Raw genomic sequence first — 21,118 nt, forward strand, 5'->3', positions numbered from 1 at the left:
AAAACCATGTCGGCCAGCAGTCTTCTAAGCCTTGCCGCAAAATAAGAAGCGTGATAAAAGCTACGTTGCCTATTTTCGGAGGGGGAAAAAAAAAGTATCTAAGCTGCAAGCTGCAAAATTATCAAGGTCCAAAATCTTGATCAGTGCCGCTTCGCTTGATCCGAACCGCAAATATCGAAGCATTCCAGATGGAGAGGACAGTAGCGCAGCTCAGCTAAAGCAATAATTCATTCATCGGGTAAAGTTCTTTTCTGAAGTAGCGATAAATCGGCGAGCGCAATGAACTAGTGCAGCTCTATGTTGTCTGATATTCAGCAGTACCGGCCCACTCACATTTTTGATTCACATAAGCTAAAAAATACTGTCACTGAAAATAAGCTCACCACACAGGCTCAAGTGGGACTCTCCTCTCAAGCGTTCATAAACAAAAGGACACAAGCAAAGGAAGCATGGGAGAACATACACGTGACAACAGTAAAAACTGGCACCGAGCAGGAATGTCTAAAACCCCAAAAAGACGTTTCGGCTCCCATACGGGTGCCTTGTTCACAATGCCCATGTTCACAATACACGTACGACAACAAATTTATATGCAGCATTTAATTTAATTAACTAAATAAATTCAGCCTTAGCAAGTATATTATATGTGGACATATGCAAAATACATTGACCCCATTCCTTCCCTCATACAGGCACTCATGCATAGGTGCAGCAGTGGTGGGACCATTTATTCCTACTTTGAAGTTGGGACCATTTGTTCTGGGACCATTTTTTTCCGTGATCGCCGCCGGGCAATTCGGTTCACCCGCAGTTCACGTGCAGCCTGTTTCACTAATGTTTTCCTTGGTTTTGCGGTCGCTTGTGTTCCCGTCTAGTCGTTTCATGCATTGCGATTTTGTACAGTGACGTTATTGTTATCTAGACATTAATGCTTGAGTTTGGGCGCCAGATTGTGGGAAGTACACGGCTCGAAAGACGCATCGAAAATGTGCTTGTGGCTTTGCCGTGGTTTGTCCTTGAGTGGGAAACGCAGTGCGTCCATCTACAATCGGGGTTCACCCGCTGCGGTGGCTCAGTGGCTAAGGCGTTGCGCTGGTGAGCATGAGGTCACGGGTTCGATTCCTGGCCGCGGCGGACATTTTTCTGATGGAGGTGAAAAGCAAAGGCGCCTGTGTGCACGAGATTTCGGCGCATGTTAAAGATCCCCAGGTGGTCAAAATTAATCTGGAGCCCTCCACTACGGTGCGCCTCATCGCCTGCGTTGCGTCGGCACGTTAAACCCTACAATCAATCGTGTAATGTTTACAATCAGTTGTGTAAACATGTATATATTCTGCTTTCAAATACTCATTTTATGCTTGTGGTGCGATTGATGACCTTTTGACACTGAACGGCCCCATGTACTAAGCTGTAGCTTCAGCACTGTTGAGTCCCAGAGAGAGAGGACAGGTTAACCAGGTGTAGAGCCCAGTTTGCTACCCTGCACTGGGGGAATGGGGCTCAGGGGACAAAAGAGAGGGCGGGAGAAGAGGAAGTAATAGGAGTGGGTCCCGTTTTGGCAATACAGTCTATCACGCAAGTTCGTTTCACCCAGAAAGTGTAGAAGGGCCTTCGTCGCCTTCTGGTAACTCAATGGTGGAGACCGATGAAGTAGTATAGTCTCTACTGTAAGTGGTCGATTGTCCAATCTGCTGAGCGCGGTGGAAAGCACGCTCCTCTCCAAAGAGTATTCGGGGCAGCGACACACAGCACATGCTCTGTAGTCTGTTCCGCCCCACAGGCATCACATTGGCCTTGAAGCGTTGATGCTTGTTGACGTTCACTGCCAGTTATCTCTGAAAACATAAAAACTTGCGGTTTATTATCATCTCAAGAGTAGCCTTGCTTGCAGGAACGAGGTGCAATGTGCTGGAATCGTGCCCGGCAAACCTTGGCCGAGTAGCTGTTGCATGATAAAATGAGTTCAGCACCATGAGCCTCCTGCATTGCAGCGCCACCTAACGTTTTTGATATGAAACAATACCAAACTTGTTGGAGACTCTGTCGGAACAAAGAGTTCAGCTAACGAGCAACACTAGACCTCCATAACGAAACGAAACTGGCAGGCGAGCAGCTGGCGGTGTGTAAGGCCGGTTTGAGGAGCTCTCCTCATCGGAACAGATGTCTGGCGACTGGGTGTTATCTTTTGACTTGCATCGGAAGTTCTTATCGCAGAAATGTGGTTAGGGTGGCTGAAATGAGGAGCGGCATGATTTTTCCGAGGATCAAGGCGCCATGGCAGGTAGGCTTACCGTAAAATTCCGAGCAAGCGCCCCCACCCGTGCAAGCGCCCCCCCACCACTTCAGTGCTAATTTCAAATTTCCGCGCCATTCCGGGGAAGCGCCCCCCCTCCCTCCGTGCAGTTATCACGCACCACGTGCAGGCAACACTGGCTTGCTGGAGCCAGTCTAAGAATCCAATCCAATCTGCTTCAACCGAACGCTATACGCCATTTGTTTCTTTGTTTTGGCGGTGGTAGGTCATGCATTCCTACACAGTTGCGAAGAAAATCGAGGTGATCCGATGGCACCGAGAGCACGGGAAAAACGTGCACCAGACCTCTCGACAGTTCAAGCTCGACCGAAAGCGCATACGTGAATAGGTGAAGAATTTCGACAATGTCCTTCAGCAAAACTTCGGAAAAGCAAAACTTCGACGGAAGCTAAGCAACGGCGCCCCATTGTTCAGCGAGTACGTGGACGATGCGCTGTTCGAGTTCTTAGAGTGCAAAAGAAGCACGGGACGCGCCGTTAGCAACCGGCTGCTGTCTGAAGAGGCTGTGAAAATAGCAAACAGCATGCAGTTAGGTAACTTTGTAGCTTCCAGCCACTACATAAGCAGGTTTGGAAGCAGCGGTTCGGCATTGCAATGCGCCGCGCCATGAACGAGAGCCAGAGGACGCCTGAGGAATCTGCGGAGGCATTAAGCGCCTTCCGGACTTCCGCGAACTTCCTGCGATGGTGAAATGACGTCAAAAGGCAACTTTAAGAAGCCGTCGCGGCAGCAGGTCCTTGTGGCGCGCTGCTTCAAGGGGTGTGGCATTGCAAACGCAATCGATGGCTTCGAGGACGGCGACCTGCACGGCGGGCTGGCAGATGTCGGAGCCGTGGTGCCAGAAGACCGGGGCGGACTGGAAGAGGAGTGCGCCGAACTGTTTTTTGCTACAGACTCTGAGGAGCCTTTCGATGGTTTCGAAAGTGACGAACAGCAGTAAGATGAAGCAGTGGCACCCGAAGACTGAGGCAGCAGAGTGCTGCGAACTTTTTTTTTTGCTGCTAAGTTTTCCAATGGTTTCCAAAGTAACTATCAGTAACATCTTTTGCGTAATAAAGTTCATCTTCCTAATGAAAGTTTAAAACCACGCGCACTGCGTTTTTTTTTTTTCGTAAAAACAATTGTCGCCGCCATCTTGAATTTCGGTGCCGTTCCGGGATAGCGCCCCCCCTTCACTTTGCCGGTAATTCCGCCTTGCTGAGGGGGGGCGCTTGCTCGGAATTTTACGGTAGTGCCAAATATGAATTTCGCGATGCTGAAACGAAACCGAAACCGTTGCAAACTGTTCAAATGGTCCTGTGGTAGGTGGAACTACAACACAACTGAGAACAACGTGGGCAAAGGCAATAGAACTGCCAGTGGGCAAGCTTTGCGAACTGCTTCAGGGATTATTAGTGCCAGACTGCAAACCTGACGATTGAAAATCATTTTCTGATTCACCATTCGTGCCCTGATAACAAAAACCAAATTTGGATGCAGAGCAATTACGAATGGCATGCATTCTTCGTTGGTAGCAGTGCCGTGCGAGGACCACACCCAGGTGATGTCAAATGCGGGTCAAAAATCACATTTTTCTTGCAAAAATGAAAACAAAACTGATTTTGAAAGGGAATTTTCTAAGCCGGCTCCAAATAGCTTTCCTTGTTCCAGCAACGCCTGGGGAACGCTATAAAAAGGGGCTCCCAAGGTATTGTTCAAATAGAGCGATTTTGAATAGGCACGGTAACAAAAGAGTTAATGAGCTCGTGGAAAGGATAGCATGGCCACCACTGGGCGGATTTTGACCCCGCCTGTTTTATTTCTGTCCTTGAAGGGTAAGACAGTCTCGGATTTTCATTTTAGGGCCTAATGTGGAATTTACGGCTAGGTCAATTGTGTCCTACGGGGTACAAGTGAAAATATTGCTTTCTGTAGAAAAAATTATGGGTGTACAACAAATTGCAAGACTTGGTCATGCCCTGTGGCGTTCTTTTGACTACAATTGAAAAGTATTCAGAACATTCTACCGTGCGTCCATATCTTTCTAGACTTTCCACGAGCACACAATGTGTAAACCTCTCTACTGCAAGAAGTAAAGAAATAAAGTTTTAAATTGCACTTTTTGGAGTGTTTTCCAATGTGCCTGCCAAATTCCATCGCTCGATGCTAAACAGCAAAGTTCACTCCGATCCCCACGTCCCCCTTATCCCCCCCCCCCCCCACAAGAAGTGCAGACAAGGACTTCCAGTTCTCTGCATATTGATTGAATGTTTGGCATGTCATGATGCAAGGAAATGACGCTTCCCCGAACATCCATCATTGTTTTTATCGAATCAGAAGTGAACGCCTTTTGGCCTACCTCGCTGACATTGTATTTTTAGCACTCCTTTCATACCGTGTGGGGCACATCAGGGCTGGCTCTAGCTTTTTCATCGCATGTGCCAGGGACCTCAGCTGGAGCTAGGGGCATGTTATGAGGCACTTAGCCATTGTCACCTCTTATTTTAATCATCTGTGCTTTTTAGAGTAAGGGCCCATTACACTATAAATACACTATTTTACCAAGTACATCACAATCATCATTATATTTCAGTGGCAAACATGACACCGAAAATAATATGCATTGCCTTGGCCTCAGCCACGACATTGCTCTCCCCACCACACAAATATTGGAACGCCAGCACGGCTTTCGAGTGAAAAGGCAGGGAAGTGGGATTCCCCCTCTCGTGTTCACTTCATCCGCTGATATAGGCTTTGACAAGTGAGTGCAGACTGACCAGTCTGGGTGCTAGTTTGGCATGGTGCAGAAGTAGGCCCTCTTCTCGTAAGCCCAGAACTGGAATCGCGAGGATTGAATAGCGGTGCCAGCCGCACTGCCAGCGGAATAGGCATGTTCTAGCCGCTAAGGTTGCGTGGCCCCCTGATTGCCTTGGCAGGTCTCCCCCCTGGCCGTGGGCGTGGGGGCCCACCCGTTTGCGCTGGCCCTGGACCCGTACGGGCGGCAGCTGTTCTGGAGCTGCAGCCAGGGGAACCTGGTGAACGTCAGCTCGCCCGACGACGGCCGGGCCCTGGGCACCCTGCTGGCCTCCGGCAGCGACCGGCCCCGCCACCTCGCCCTCCACCCGCAGCTCGGGTGGGTCCACTGTAGCCCCAGCAGCATTTGTAAAGTGCAGTGCGGGATTGGTTCCGACGCGCATTTTCCTGGCCATAGAGCTGAATGTATCGGCAGATCGCGTAGTACGCAGCCGCGCGAAGCAGATATTGCTTATGGCATGGCTTTTAACAGCAAAGCTGCTTAGCAATAATTAAATATACCAGCACACCCACTTTGGGAGATTGGCCAAGAGTGCGGTTCCAGCCCGGTAGTTAAAAAAACCAAGAAAATGCCGAGTGCTCGTGTGTGCGCAGCCTGGCGGTGACTGCCCAGCGTCCCCACACACGTTTGTCAAGCCAAGCATACCCACTTATGGAGATTGCAGTGGTGGCAGCCCAGCAGTTAAGGTTGGAGGTCTTTAGACGATTTTTTTTTATTTTTCAATTTTTATTGCCAGCTATATGAGTGTTTTACGCCGATTTCAAATAGGGAGAGCATGGTCTTGTAAAAAAGAAACAGAAAAATGCATTTGAAGTTTCAGATTAGGGCAAATTTTGCTACAGATAATTTGCATCATTTTGCAGCTCTGTTCTTCACGAAGAAAAGCACATCAAGTGTGTGACTGTAACACAAGGATAACAATGGAGACGGACGTAAATTCATACCAATACCGTACAAATTGTGAAGGTAAATTAAATTTTAAACTTCAGAAACTGTGTCGATCCTTGTTCACCTTTTCTCTCAGTGTCTTTTGAGAATACAGAAAGGCACAAACACAATGTGCTGTTGTTATATTGGCGCTACCAACGAGGCTAAAGCACAGCAGCCACCCAGGACTAGAGATTGTCCTGCAATGCATCTCAAACCTACAGTAAGGCTGCAGGTGAAATGCACTTTGGTGATCAATGCATCAGTGATACAAATAGCATCGCCTGCTAGACCAATTCAATACTAATGAAATTATACCAGTCTTGTTATCCTGGCTCAAGAGTAAGATAAGGAAACACCCCACAAGGAAGAGCGTGATTTCACAAAAGAAACAGCAGGTGGGCTTTAATTTGGCGATCAGTGTGAGTGATACAAACAGCATCACCTGCTAGATCTATTTATTGCAAATGAAATGATACCAGTCTTATCATCCGAGGCCAAAAGCCAGTTAGTGAAACACTCCGTAAGGCAGAGCATGACTCCACAAAATACCACAGAGAAAAATGCATCTTTAGTTTCTAACTCTTGCTACAGCATGGCCAGGATATAAAAAACGCCGTGCCACTCTGGTCCTCAAGAAGAAAAAAAACTTAAGTATGCTACCGTGCCACAAAAATAACCTGGAAAGCTCTATGCAAGTAATGAAAAACCTTTGTAAACAGCGTTGGGAAACTACACTTTTACTGAACTTCACAAATGGTACTTCCTAATTTGCACTTCCTTCGTCTATGCAAACTAAAGAAAAGCACAAACATACTGGGCTGCAGACATTTTTTTTTTTCACAAATAGGACCAAAGCACAACAGTGAAACGTTTCGACGCGGCGTTTCTCGGACCAGATTCGTACGTGACAGGCGATCTCGGCACCGCCATCCGCGGCGTCTTCCGTCGTTTTTTCGTACGCTTGCAGCGCGTAATTTGTTGAGGTAAAGGTGTCCAAGCATTGTGGCACGAGACAAAAAGATGTTGTGACAGAATCACAGTCACTAACGGCAGAGAAAACGCACCCGAATTGAAAATACTGCGGCGGCCGACACGCGCCTGCAAAAACAAACCGAAAAAAAAATGGTGGCTCAACCGCGTCGGCCAATCAGAGACGCGGAACGAGGGGCTCGACTCGAGCGTGTGTGCTCCTGCCGATCAGCAGCTCGTAAACGACCTTCGTGAAATCAGCAGTAACGGTCGTTCTCCTCATGCAGTGCCATTTTGAGATAGCGTAAAATATGCACAAAGAAATCAGCTACCAACAAAGCGAGCCCAAGATGCCTGCCGCCGGTAGTCTGCTCCGAGTGTGGCGCGCACGCGAAGTTCAAACTTTTTTAGCCCGGTTTTTAGCATTTTGCGGCTCCCGCTGCATTTTCAAAGTTGATGTTGAAGTTCTGCCCGATCAAATTCAACGGTGAAACTTTTAGAGTATGTGCTTAAAGATATAAAGACTTCAACAATGCAAAAATGTGTTTTTCGCAAAATGCATTTTTTCGTGATTTTTTACCATTCTAAGACCCTTAAAAACCAAAAATTGGCCGTGGATCTGCTCGTGTGTGCGTGGCTTTTGGCGAGCGCCTCGCGTTGCCGGCACATGTTTGTCAAGCCAAGCATACCCACTAGAGAGATTGGCCAAGATTGCAATGCCAGCCCACCAGCTAAAACAAAACAAAACAAAAAAAAGCCGGCCGCTCGTGTGTGCATGCCTAGCGGCGTTTGTCAAGCCAAGCATATCCACGTGGGGAGATTGGCCAAAATTGCGGTGCCAGCCCAGCAGTTAAAAAAAAAAATGCCGAGCACTCGTGTGTGTGCCTAGTGGCAACCACTCAGCGTTCCCGCCGCATGCTTGTCAAGCCAAGCATACCCACTTACGATGTTTAGAATGGGTCCACAGCTACCATCATCCTCCATAGGGAGAGCAGTAAAATACCTATCAGGAAGGGTGTCAGACAAGGAGACACAATCTCTCCAATGCTATTCACAGCATGTTTACAAGAAGTATTCAGAACGTTGGATGGGAACAGGTGGGAGTAAGGGTTAATGGAGAATACCTCAGTAACCTCAGATTTGCTGATGACGTTGCCTTGCTAAGTAACTCGGGGGACGAATTGCAAAGCATGCTTTCCGCCCTGGGCGAACAGAGTAGAACCGTGGGCCTGAAAATTAATATGCAGAAAACTAAAGTAATGATCAATAACCTCGGGACAGCACAGCAGTTTGAGATAGGTGGCGAGGCAGTGGAAGTGGTAAGCGAATATATCTACTTAGGCCAAGTTGTCACCCCAGATCCCAACCATGAGGCAGAGATAATTAGAAGGATCAGAATGGGGTGGGGTGCATATGGCAGACATTCTCAGATAATGAATAGCAGCCTACCATTGTCCCTGAAGAAGAAAGTGCATGACAGCTGCATCTTGCCGGTACTCACCTACGGGGCAGAAACTTGGAGGCTCACTAAGAGGGTTCAACTTAAATTGAGAACGACTCAGCGGGCATTGGAGCGGAAAATGATAGGTGTAACATTAAGGGACAAGAAGAGAGCGGAGTGGGTCAGGGAGCAAACGCGTGTATTACCGTATTTATTCGAATATAGGTCGACCTTTTTTTCCGAAAATGTGCTTAAAAATTGAGGGTCGACCTATAATCATGACCGAAGAACCTCGACCTATAGTCGTGATCAAAAATGGCGAGCGCACCGAGCGATCCGTTTCTCCGTCGCGCCCGGCGCTCCTCAATTTGAGGCGGCAGCGCGGAGCATCTAGAACAAAGACAGGCAAGAAAATAAAGGAAAAAATAACAAAACAATCAGCGTAAGAAAACCACCCACAGTCACTGCCGGCTATTGCGTATTACCTGCGGCCGAACCGGACACGAGCGAGCTGACGTACTGGCTAGAGACCCAGATTGGCTTGGCTTGGTGTCTTCGGAGCCACGGTAGCGGCTAGCGCGAGGTGGGGGTAAAGGTGACTTTCGCCACCTAGCGTTGCCACCTCGTGAACGGAACGGCGTTGCCTGCTTCGCTCGCTGTCTCTACTACCGTATTTATTCGAATCTAGGCCGGCCCCGATTCTAAGCCGACCCCCGAAAGTCCGAAGGCGCGAAAAAAAAAAAAACTTACCTCGAATGTAGGCCGAACAAAAAGGCGAGGTCAGCGTTCACAAAAAGAAAACACGTTTATTGAACATGAAGATGCGGTGCTGGAACTCAATCAGTTTCTCTTCAAAATCACCGGGCAACTTCTGGGCGATTGAGGTTCGACGACGGAGGCTAAAGCCGAAGTGCTTCATGAATTTCTGTAGCTAGCCCCGACTGGCTTTGAAGTGTGCCCGCGATAAGCCTCGTTCCCTTGAAAGCTCCCTTGCTTTTGCCTGGAGCACTTCCGTCGTTACTGGAAGGGCAGCTGCTCGCTGCGTCTGAACGAAGTCAGCCAATGACACCCCCATTTCATGGTGACGGCATTCTCGTGGTCCGGTGATTGCCAACCTCGTTGCGGCGCACGCAAATATCCTCTCCCGTTGCGTCCTCCAACGACGGACGTTTTTTTCATCCACGCCGAAGTCCCACCCGGCTTGAACGTTCGACGACAACTCCGCAGCTAAAACAACTTTTCTTTTAAAAGCGGCACTATAATGGCACCGCTTCTTTTTGCGCTGTCAAAACCAAACGCCACACCGCACGCAGGCCACTATCTGGACAATTCAAAATGGCGGCCTATGGCCCTTAATGGCTACTGGCTCGTCTAGTAATGGCTACAATACTTTCTTTTCTGGGTGGCGCTAGCTGTGCACCACTTCACTTGGAAATTGGCTCGTATTTCAAAATCCTCGAATCCAAGCCGACCCTGGAGTTTGATATATCAGTATGTCAAAAAAACTATCGGCTTAGATTCGAATAAATACGGTATCTCCCGTTCTCGGTTTCATGCGCTTTCTTTGTGTTTGCTTCGTTGTGATTTCCGCACATAACGTTTTTCTCGTGCGCATTTCGCGATGTCACGTCGGACTTTAAGCGGCGGGTGATCCTGTTTGTTGAGAACTTGAACAACTGCGCCGCTCAGCGAGAGTTAGACGTTAATGAAAAGCTGATCAGGGGATGGCGGAAACAGCGGGACGAACTTTTTGCTTGTAGGGGACTGCGTCGTGCGTTTCGTGGCCCTACAATTGGGAGGCACGATGCTCTCGAGAAAAAACTCCGGCTGCACGTGGAAGAGGAGCGTGCGATATTCAGACCAAAGCTCAACAGTTAGCGCTGCGAGGCAGGATTGGCCGTTCAGCCTTCAAAGCCAGTCGGGGGCGGGGGTGGGTAATGAATTGCGGCGCATGCGGCGCAAGTTCCGACGACGACGCAGTGTGTGGCTCCAACCAGTGAGGTGACCGCGTTGTAAATAAATGGGAGTTTTAAAAAGTTTCCTCAAGTTTTTTCTTAAAAGTATGGGTCGACCTATAATCGAATATATTATTTTTTTTTCGGCGACTTCAATTTTTAGGGGGTCGGCCTATATTCGTGCTCAACCTATTTTCGAATAAATACGGTAGTAGAAATTAAGAAGAAATGGACATGGGCAGGGCATGTAATGGAAAGGCAAGATAACCATTGGTCATTAAGTGTAACAGAGTGGATCCCTAGAGAAGGCAAGCGCTGCAGGGGGCGGCAGAAAGTTAGATGGGCAGGTGAGATCAAGAAGTTTGCGGGGATAAATTGGTCGCAGTTAGCACATGACCATGATAATTGGACATTCATAGGAGAGGCCTTTGCCCTGCAGTGGGCATAGATAGGCTGGTGATGATGATGATGACCCACTTAAGGAGATTGGCAGAAAAACAAAAAACTCCAGCATTTGCTGTAATCGTTCGAGCACTTGCTCAGAATGAAATTGTACCAGTCTCTAGCTTTCACCGTAATCATGGCAACACTCGCTCGTAACAAAAAAGACGCGTCATAGCGTTCTCCTCTCCAAAGTGATGTCCAATGATTATCACTTCCAAAGAAATGAAGGAAGCTCACACTTATTCGCCCAGAGATCGAACACCGTCGGCCCCTGGCGGCAGCGGGACGAACCGCTCCCAGTGTGGATGGCGCTCTCGCGTCGTCTGCTCGCTCACACGATAAAACAACCAATATGTGCACTGGGTTGGCGCTAAGCAGTGGCATAGTTACCTCTGCTTTCGGATTTCTTCTAGAAGCGCAATAATCAGCGGCCGTTGCGGGATAATGCGCTAGTTTCGTTATACCAAACACCATCGCCGTTGTCACCGCTTGAGTGCGAAACGTGTTATAAACATTGCTTCGCCACATTGCACTTTTCTTATTGATGAGTGCAGTCGTCTGCCGTTATTTAAAGGATAAAAGTTTACTACACGAAACGGGTAGGAAGCGGCAAGACCTGTGCATACCCATGCATTTGCCACACCCTTGTAAAATTGTGCTGTGTCCTTTTAGAAAGAAGAAACAAACAAAAATAGTTGCACTGCACATGACCCATGCGCTATCGCTCGTACATTACCGGGGACATATTTTACACTCGCAAGCGCCTGTGTGATCGAATATATTCTTCTGGTACCTTTTCGAAAATAAATACCGTTTTTACACAGTGTCGTTGCTGAAAATGTGTTGTTAATTTCACGTGTTATTTAAAATAGGTTTCTGTGGATGTGCAAATATTTCGGGGGGATTTCTGGGTAAAATTAAGCAGTTGTGCACTTGCGTCAGTCCTGTGGCATTTCGTGTGTCATTTTCATATACCCCATTTTCAAATGCCGACATGAATCACCTTGTCCAGAAACGTGTTTCCCTCAGCATAACCTAACATCCGTTCCTCTTTGGGTGGACGCCCACATGTGTGCCACGACTCGCTGGATTTGTCTATTTTTCCCACAATACTCGCTCTAAATACTATTTTGAAAAAGGCGAGCCACAATTCCTCGACCATCTCTGGCCAAAAGGGGGGTTAATCAGTTTTGAAGTCAGCTTGTCGAAGTACTCCTTTTTCACAGCTACGGAACGTGACGCCTAGTGTACCGTATTTACACGATTGTAGGTCGACCCTTTTTTTCAAATTTGACAATCCAATGTTGGGGGGGTCGACTTAGAATCGAAGTCAAACCGCCTACCGCTAGTAACGGCAAGAGAAATGAGAAATCGGGGGTGCTACGAGGTGGGGACAGCTTTGCACCCTCGTTCCCATAATTATGGTCTCAATTGTGAACCGCATGGGGCGTTTTCTGCTCGCGAAAATGTGCCGCACTGACGCCACCCGCATGCTGCGCGCTACGCGATCGGCGGCGGCAACATGGCGGCACCAGCCGCGAAGAGGTGCGCGTAGCTCCAGCGACCGCTTCTAACCGCTCTTTAAGATATCACTGAAGGCACAAACGAAGACGTTTGTGCAGGAAAGGAGTTGATAATGTGGTGGAAAACGACACTATACAGCATTATCCGCGCCGCCAGGGAAAGCGCCAATCAAAAATCCGTCACCGTGGTAAGCCTAACCATCTCCGGCGGCACCAGCCGGCTGAAGAGCGCGCGTTGTCAGGCTCCTCCCGCTGCCGCGCTCAGCGCGCGTTTTACCGAGGTAGAACTATAACTATAGTAGAACTTAAAAGCAGTAGAAGGTGCCGCGCGCGCGGAATCGTCGCTGAGGGCGTGAAAAAGCCGCCCGCGCAACGCCGACGCGCACGAATCGCGTGCAAAAACGCGTCAAGAAGCGTTTTATTCGTATTATTAGCGAAATGAGTATTAGCGAATCCCTTGATTCAATGCGCGGCGGTAATACAGCCCATGTAATATCCCGTTGTTCAGTACCGAACGCGAAGGTGGGAGGTTAGTCGCTCAAAAGTAAATCGCGCGCGGCCGCTTCCGTCAGCTGCCATGTTGTTTGTTTTGGTATCGTGGCCGCTGCCGGTTGCTTCGATGGTTGTCATCTCGCAGCGAATGTGTTCTTCCCCCTCAACCCACAGCGCATGGTTATTCCAGGTGCTTAAACAAAAGCTTTTCTTTTTTAACATCTACCGCGCATACCGCGATCTGCTGCCGGCGGCGCCGCCGGCAGCAAATCGTGGAGGCCACGCTTTGTGATATGATTTTCTAGGCGGCACTCGCTTTTTTTTTTTTTTTGTGAGATGCAATTTTGGGGGGTCGACCTACATTCGAGTCGACTTACAATCGTGTAAATACGGTACTTTCAATTGCGAGTGATACTGATAGCCGGCCTAATGTATGAGTGAGAGATGTTGCAGGAGAGCTGTTCGCCGTCCGCAGCCCCGCGCATCGTAGTCAGCTTTTCGACTAGGTCTGTGACTTAATTGTTTTGAGTTAGTCACGCGTAAGTAAAGCGGGAACATTCCGCAACGCTTCTCGCAGCCCGCCTTTAGTTTTTGTCGCTGATGCGACTCGGAGACCGACCCTGCTGACACAGGCCTACCGTTAGGCCTACGTAGGAGTACAGCTCGGGACCGTGGCAGCACAATTGACAGCACTACCGGACAGCGTGTCTACTAGCGTTCTGAAGTGACAATATGTGCAACTGCCAATGACAACGCACAGTACCGCATCGAGAGAAGCCGACACGGAACCAGACAAGCGTCAACTTTCACCGAGGACTGGCCGGCGGCACTTACCCAGCGCGGCCCACGCCGGCGCACGCCCTGGCGACCTTCAAGCGAGTGGGTCACCACACGACCCCAGCGAATCGGACAGCGGGGGTTTGTGGGAGAGCTCAGTTTCCCGAATGCAACGCAGAGCAGCTCGGAAGGCCGACGGTGAACCAGCGTCCCCCACGAGCCGAAGACAAAGGACGGAGCTCGGCACGTACAGACTGCAGTCCAACCCACGGTGTTCTGCGACATGACCACCGTCGACCCTGAGGACTTGAACCGAGCGATTAGCTCGTTTTCTGCGGACGCTGCACTACTGCGACACCAGATACTGAGAGTAGGCAAGTTGTCGAACTCCATCACGCTCGCAACGTGCGACCCAATTCAGGCGGGCCGCATTCGCGAGATAACGGAGCTCCCGCTGCAAACAATAAAACCAGTCCCGGTACGGGTGCACCGAGTACCCAACGAGGGCATGTCGCGAGGCATTTACAGGAACTGCTTCACGCGGTTGACGCTTTATTTTAACCGCGAATTGCAATGTAACGAAGTAAATTATGGATTTTACTGACTTCGTTACATTCTGGTTTGACTGTGCCACTTTTAGCGTGTATTTTCGCGACTCCCGCAAGCTACATTATAAGCTGTGTACACATTATATCGTTATATCTCAACTTGCGTTTAAAAATAATGAGGCGTGCTACTTCCTTATTGCCGGAATGTAGTGATGGCCGCTTGCTTTTACGCTGCAGTGCGCACGGCAGTCTTTCCCAGGCTGTCCAAGTGCTGCTCCCTTGCAACAGCAAGCTCCTTGACAGTGCCCTTGTCGTCCAGTGCAGCACTTGTAGGTAGGAATGTCCACCTGGCGATGAGGTCCACTTGGCAGGTTATCGCAGCATCGTTGAGCTCTTCCGGTGAAAGAGGCACCGTGGGCCCCAGCAGGCCTAGTGGGTGTTGACGCCCCGCCCCTGGGCTCCCCGCAGGGTGCTGGTGTGGAGCAACCTGGTGGTGCCCGCGCTGATCGAGCGGTCCTTCCTGGACGGCTCGGGCCGACAGACGCTGGTGTCGGGGGAGCTGCGGCAGCCGGGGGCCCTGGCCATGGACTGCCCCGACGAGCGCCTCTACTGGTCCGACCTCGAGCTCCGCCGGATCGAGCACGTGCGCCTCAGCGGGGAGAACAGGCACGTCCGTCCCCTTGGCTGTTGCAGATCGGCTGCCACTGCCATGCGTAGCTCGAAATTGCAGGACCTGCCCTTGGAGCAGCACTTTCAGCCTCGGAATATAGACGACAGTGCGCTGTGCGGCGTTACCAGTGTTGAAGGCGAGCCCCATCACTGTCACTGCTTCTACTCCACTCGGTCAACCTCTTTGCCTAAGGCGGCCCTGCCCATTTGTGGCATGCTCCCAGAGCTGTGTCCACTTCCACTTCATCCTGGGGCCGCCCAAGTAGCTCGAAGCGCATCTCTACATGGGCCTCAGTACCACAGGCCCATGTGGAGATGCGCCACTTGAAGCAAGCACCATCATCTTGAAAGATGGCGGCAGGCATCGTTCAAGGGCACTTAGTGGCCGAGCGTGGCCAACGCTGTCCAGAAGGCAGAATCCCAATACAGTCGAATCCTGCTACAACAAAATTGACGGGACGTGCAAAAAATTTCGTTGAAGCGAAAATTCGTTGAGGCGAAATCTGCCCCAACACAGCACAGAAGGGCAAGAAAAATAGCCCCATATATTTCCGCATATTGGCTGCATAATACAGTGTTTAAAAAACGGAGGGACACGCAGTAATGTCGTGTTTGTTCAGATAACAAACATACCAATGGTTATCTATTTTTTTACCAGCACGCAAAGAGCACGATACTGAGGAGAAGGGGAGAGGTGAAGAAATGAAGAAATGCAGGCGCAAAGCGTATTGCTGTACAGCAAGACGTTTCCACCAAGCTGATTACTTGCAGATAGCTGCTAGGCGGTTGGAAGCCCCCCCCCCCCCCTTCCTCTCGCCTGTGGCAAGAACATCGCCGTTATCTTATCCTGTGACTAGGCACTGCAGCAACTGACCTTGGCAGGCAAGCCGCGCGCGCTTGCATTTATCCGCTTGCATTTATCGCGACCGCGCGCTCGCGACTAAGATAGGATCACGAACATTATTTATGCTTTTGACTTTGAAGAATTGCAGAAGGAAAACTGCAAGGACAGCTGCGCACAACGGATACATGACGGTGCTGCGCCAGAATCCAGATGCAGAGCACATTCGCGCCATTTCAACTGGATACGGATTGGCTATAGCTCAGGCTTGGCAAACCTGGCTTGCGCCTCATGTAAAGACGGCCCGCCGCATCGTTATCACCATCAAACAATGGCGTCCACCTATGAGTTTGTTTTTGTTTTAGGTGAGTGTAGGCGCACCGCGCATGTTTTCGGTGAAACTAAGTGTCCTGAATGTATAAAAAGTTACAGATAGCTGGCGCTATGCTTATTTTATTGTAAAATAATTGTTCAAACCCAGCCCAAATCATCGAAAATTTCGTTGAAGCGAAAGCAAGCCAGACAAATGGTTCGTTGTGGTGAGGACTGTTGCATTGACTTCTATGGCTAGCTGACGGGGAATGGGAAATATTCCGCTGAAGCGGACATCGTTGTAGCGGGATTAGACTGTATCACAAACGTGTCATCATGTATAGCTTTTCTTGCCATAGCCTCAGGGCGTAAATTTAGCCAACTTGGCATTGTACAGTCAGCGCCTGTCTCAACGGACCCTCCTCATCCAAGTGGGAGCTGCGATCAGCTTGCGTTGCGTATGCATGCTATTCTTTCTTTCCACAGCATAGCAATGGTGCGGCACTTTGAAAAGGCCTAGCGCAGGCATGTGCCAAGCTAGCCAAGCAAAAATGCAATGGGGGGCAGTTACTAACCATCTGTCGCGCGGTCCTTGATGATGATTAGTCGTGGCCAGCAGAATTAGCCCAGACGCTTTGTGCCGGGACAAGTTGACCTGGAACGTGTTCATCAAACCATTACGATGGTGACTGATTGCTCCCCAAGACTGCTTGCACGTTATTGCAATGATTGCATGGTGGTCAGTAATACGAAATAATCCGGCCAAGTATGGCTGTGAAAGCAAAAATTAGACCGGTCGGATGCCACCGGCCGATTGCACATGGTGGATGGCAATTCGTGCCTTCTTCATTGAACCTGACCACTTTATTAAAGGGACGCTGAAGACAAAACCCAATCTGGTCAGAATAGATAGACTGGCATCCCCAGAATGCGCATATGGTGCACTACCTTTGAAATGACCAAATGAAGCTATCAAGTGCCCAGGTGAGATGTTAGACTGGCATCCCCAGAATGCGCATATGGTGCACTACCTTTAAAATGACAAAATGAAGCTATCAAGTGCCCAGGTGAGATGTTGTAAACAGCGACCGAGTGGAGAGGCGTGCGCACAAGGTCTCAAAGAAACACGTAATATCTTTCTTTGGACATTAACTTTCACAAGTTATAAAGGTAGAATTCAAGCCGTGCCAGCGTTCGCAAGCTGCCAAGCCACAGCGCCGGTGGTGTTTGCAATGGTTATTGCAGGCTCTCGTGCCTGTACCCTCCAACTCAACGTACATAAGTGTAGAGACAAGCTGGGTAGCGCGGACGCCGCTAGCCGGGCCGAGTGTGGGCGTGATGCCCCCGAAGAGTGAACCTACAACGCCCAGTTCAGCTGAGTGGGGGCGCCACCTCCCAGTTACTCCAGTCATCAGGCGGCGTCCTCTCCTTTCGGAACTGTCAAAACCAGTTCTCACAAATCCAGTCTCCGTCCCAGCCGTATTGCACATAATGGTGGCCTGCAGCAGATGCAGGAGCTGGCATGTTACCGATTGCTGCCAGCTGTCAGATGTCGGGCCCGCAGGGTTGGGGCTTCCCATGTCAGCTGACTGAGGATTGCTGGAGGGGACAAGGTGTCGGCGGTTTTGCACTAGTACGCCGCTGGGCGTTGGGGCGATGTACGAGGGGGGCTGAGGACCATCGCCCTTGACCTCGTGTCGCGTACCCATACTTCCTCTCCGTCATCGAGAGTACGAAGGTCATGCGCTGCGCTGAATTCTTTCACCTGGGACCAATCTGGAACAAGGCTTCAAGCCGTGGCTGGCGCACGAGTTTAGAGAGTGTCTCATGAGCAGTTGAGCCGGACTGTAACCAGACACACCGGGAGTGTTGCGGTATGCTAGCAAAGCCAGAACTGGGTCTGTGGCCTTCAGAAACAACTCCTTGATTGTGTGAACCGTGCGCTCTGCTTTGCCGTGCGGGTAGTGTGGACTGCTCGTGACATGTGTGAAACTGTAAGACTTCCCAAAGTCCTCAAAAGTTCTACAGGAAAACTGGCCCATTGTCACTGACAACAGTCACCGGGATTCCGTGTTTGCTTGAAGAAATAACGGCTTCAGCAGAAGTGGACCGGAGTGTGATAGTTTCTGGGTTCCGAGAACGGTAGTCGACAACCACGAGGAACTCTTTATTAGCGAAATGAAACAAGTCTGTGGCCACCCTGTCCCACGGAGCTGATGGTGTATCAGTCGGAATCATGGGCTCACAGCGTTGAACGCGTCTAGAAGCACATGCTGGGCAGTTCTCTACGGCTGCTTTAACCTGGCCGTTGAGACCAGGCCACCACACCGAGTCTCGGGCCACCATCATGCAGCAGGTTCCCGATGCCTCTGCGTAGTGCTGCGGGCACAACTAGACGTCCACGCATGAGTCCCCGCATATGGTGAAGTGCCTCTGCGTAGTGCTGCGGGCACAACTAGACGTCCACGCATGAGTCCCCGCATATGGTGAAGTCCTTACGGTGCTCCCAGCCGGTCCCATCGAGACCACCCTTTCATGCAGTATGCTTTCAGCACTGAGCACTCACCGTCTGAAGTTTGGCGAGACCTGAAGTCTTCAAGACGTGCAGCCAGGGTTGAAGGAAGGGCTGCCACGACCAGAGACGCAAAAATTTCTGTGCTGTCCACTTTGGACGTAGAAGGGCCTTCAGGATCCCTAGAGAGGGTGTCTGCAGTGGCCAGGTACTTCCCTGGAACATACTTGACGGTGAACTGATGTCACATGAGCCTTATGCGAAATCTCTGGATGCAAGGGGCATGAGGTCAAGATCGGCGGAGCCAAGCAACCTGATGAGCAGCTGATGGCCGGTTTCAACGACAAAGCTGAGACCACGCAGGAATTTCTCAAACCTCTTGATGGCCCAAGAGACACCAAGCGCTTCCTGTACCGCTGCTCAGCGGTAGTCAGTGCTCTTGATGCAAACGAGACAGCCCGTCACTGTCCCATCTGTTGTTCCTTCAAGACAACAGCGCCTAGCCCGGATGAAATGGCATCTGCCAACACAAGGGTGGGTAGCTCCGGATTGTAGCTAGCCGTACAAGCATTAGATGCCACCATTCTCTTCAATGTCTCAAAAGAGGTTGCTTGCGCTTGGTCCCAGGTCCAGACCGCATTCCTGTTCAAAAGGAGCCGAATTGGTGTAGTGGCGGAAGACAAGTTCGGCAAAAAGCTTCCAATGTGGTTCAGCATGCCGAGGAAACGACGGACGCCTTGCGTATCTGTCGGCGGGTTCATGTTCAAAATGGCAGAGACCTTGTCGGGATCAGCCGAGATGCCACTGGCGCCTTACCACTACACCAAGGAACTTGACGGGAAAAACCCCGAAGGAGCATTTCGAGGCATTCAACATAATGCCAGCTTGTTCTAGCTTGCGAAGGACTGCTTGGAGTCTGCTGTCGTGCTCGGAACGGTCCCTGCCGAATACTAGGATTCCATCTACCATGTTCACACATCCTTCCAGACGCTCTAGAATCCGAGACATTTGGCGCTGAAATACTTCGGGAGCGGAAGTGATGCCGAAGGGCAAGCAGCGGTAGCAGTAGCGTCCAAATGGGGTTACGAAGGTTCCTGACAGCTTTCAGATTGCCTTACTGGATGAAGCCCCAGTTTTGCATCAAGTTTCGAGGAGACTGTGGCATTGCCCAGACACTCAAGTACCTGGTCTACTGTGGGCTCTCTTCTGAAGAACTGCTTGGTTCAACTTCGTAAGGTCGACACAAATTCTGTATTCTTTGGGCACCAGCACAATACCAGCACACCACGGTATCGGCACAGTGGCTCGCTGGATGACTTCGTCCCTTTCCATCGCGTCCTTCTTGACTACGCCGAGGGGAATAGGGATACGCCTGGGTACGCTGAGAGAAAAATGAACCACTCCAGGCTTGATGCGGATGTGGTATTCTCCAGGCATCTCGCCAAGGCCCGAGAACAGCAAAGCTGCGGCCTTGTCTGACGTTGGGGGCCTGTTCAGAGTGGCCGCGTCCTCCATGGTGTCCACAAACTGGACGACTCCAAGGTCCACTACCGCCGAGTACCCCAGCAGAGGAGAGTCCGCTACGACGTACAGTTTTTTTCCATACCGTCCGGCCTCACCACGACAGGGTAGCAGGAAATGTCCTAAGCAGATTTAGGCGGCAGCAGCCCGGGTTTGTTTAGATCCACCCCGCGAAGCTCGGGAGCACTGCAGAAACGTCCACCTTGAAGTGAGGGGGGCGACGTGCCAGCGATGAATCCACGGTGCAGAGCTGGATTTTGCTTAAGGGGGACAGTGCGGTTAACAAAGCTTTTTTAACTTTTAAGTAAACTCTGTGAAACTTCTCAGTCTTGCTGCTTTCCCCCCACTGATTTCAAATATGGCATTATTTTTTTAGTTGGTCAATTAGTTTTCCAAGAGGTAATTAACCATTTCTAGAGGTTAACAATAGACAAAAGGTCATAAAACTGTAATCTTTACATTTTCCAACACTAGTATGAACTAATTTTACCGCTCATTAAACCTTGGTGGCACCAGTGGCAGGGAACCCTTTTGAGTGGCCGTTTCAAACACTGAAGTTTAATGAGCTGTAAAATTAGTTCCAAGCGATGCATCAAGAAATTGATTCTCCTATTGCACTCACCAGGGTTCATAGTGTTGGAAAATGTAAAGAATACAGTTTTGTGACCAGCATTGTTTTGTCTCTTGTTCCTCCAAAAATGGTAAACTAATTGCCTCGGGAACTAATTGACCAACTCAAAAAATAGTGCCCTATTTGAAATCAGTGGGGGGAAAGCAGCAAGACTGGCCAGTTTCACAGAGTGTAGTACGTCCCCCTGAAGCTGGTCACTAGAGTTGTGTACAGCCCAGCGCAGCCTGAGGGCGCCACTGTGACAAGGGGGGGAGGGGGGCAGGCGGCCTGGCCTGTCGAGCACGCTGCTGGGCAGCTGCGTTTGCTGAAGCCTTCTGATGCCGCCACATTCGACTGTACAAAATTTCTGGCAGGGTCCAGAAATGTGGCAAACACCAGAGGAGGCACATGCAACTGGCGTTGTTTGTTTTGTTTTTTCCCCCTTCGGGAGTCTGCCTTTATGAAC

At 50.1% G+C, this 21,118-nt stretch overlaps 1 protein-coding gene across 1 annotated transcript in view; it reads left to right on the top strand.

Annotated features, from left to right (window-relative positions):
• Arr (low-density lipoprotein receptor-related protein 6) overlaps positions 1 to 21,118 on the top strand; it is a 105,131-nt gene that overhangs the window by 74,815 nt on the left and 9,198 nt on the right. The window contains exons 13-14 of the mRNA XM_077705076.1: positions 5,230 to 5,426; positions 14,656 to 14,857. Of these exons, the coding sequence (XP_077561202.1) occupies positions 5,230 to 5,426; positions 14,656 to 14,857 (399 nt within the window). The remainder of the gene's footprint in view (positions 1 to 5,229; positions 5,427 to 14,655; positions 14,858 to 21,118) is intronic.

Source organism: Haemaphysalis longicornis, unplaced genomic scaffold (assembly GCF_048455015.1).
Source record: "Haemaphysalis longicornis isolate Haplotype H1 unplaced genomic scaffold, Haemaphysalis longicornis Haplotype H1 scaffold_3, whole genome shotgun sequence".
Lineage (NCBI taxonomy): Eukaryota > Metazoa > Arthropoda > Arachnida > Ixodida > Ixodidae > Haemaphysalis > Haemaphysalis longicornis.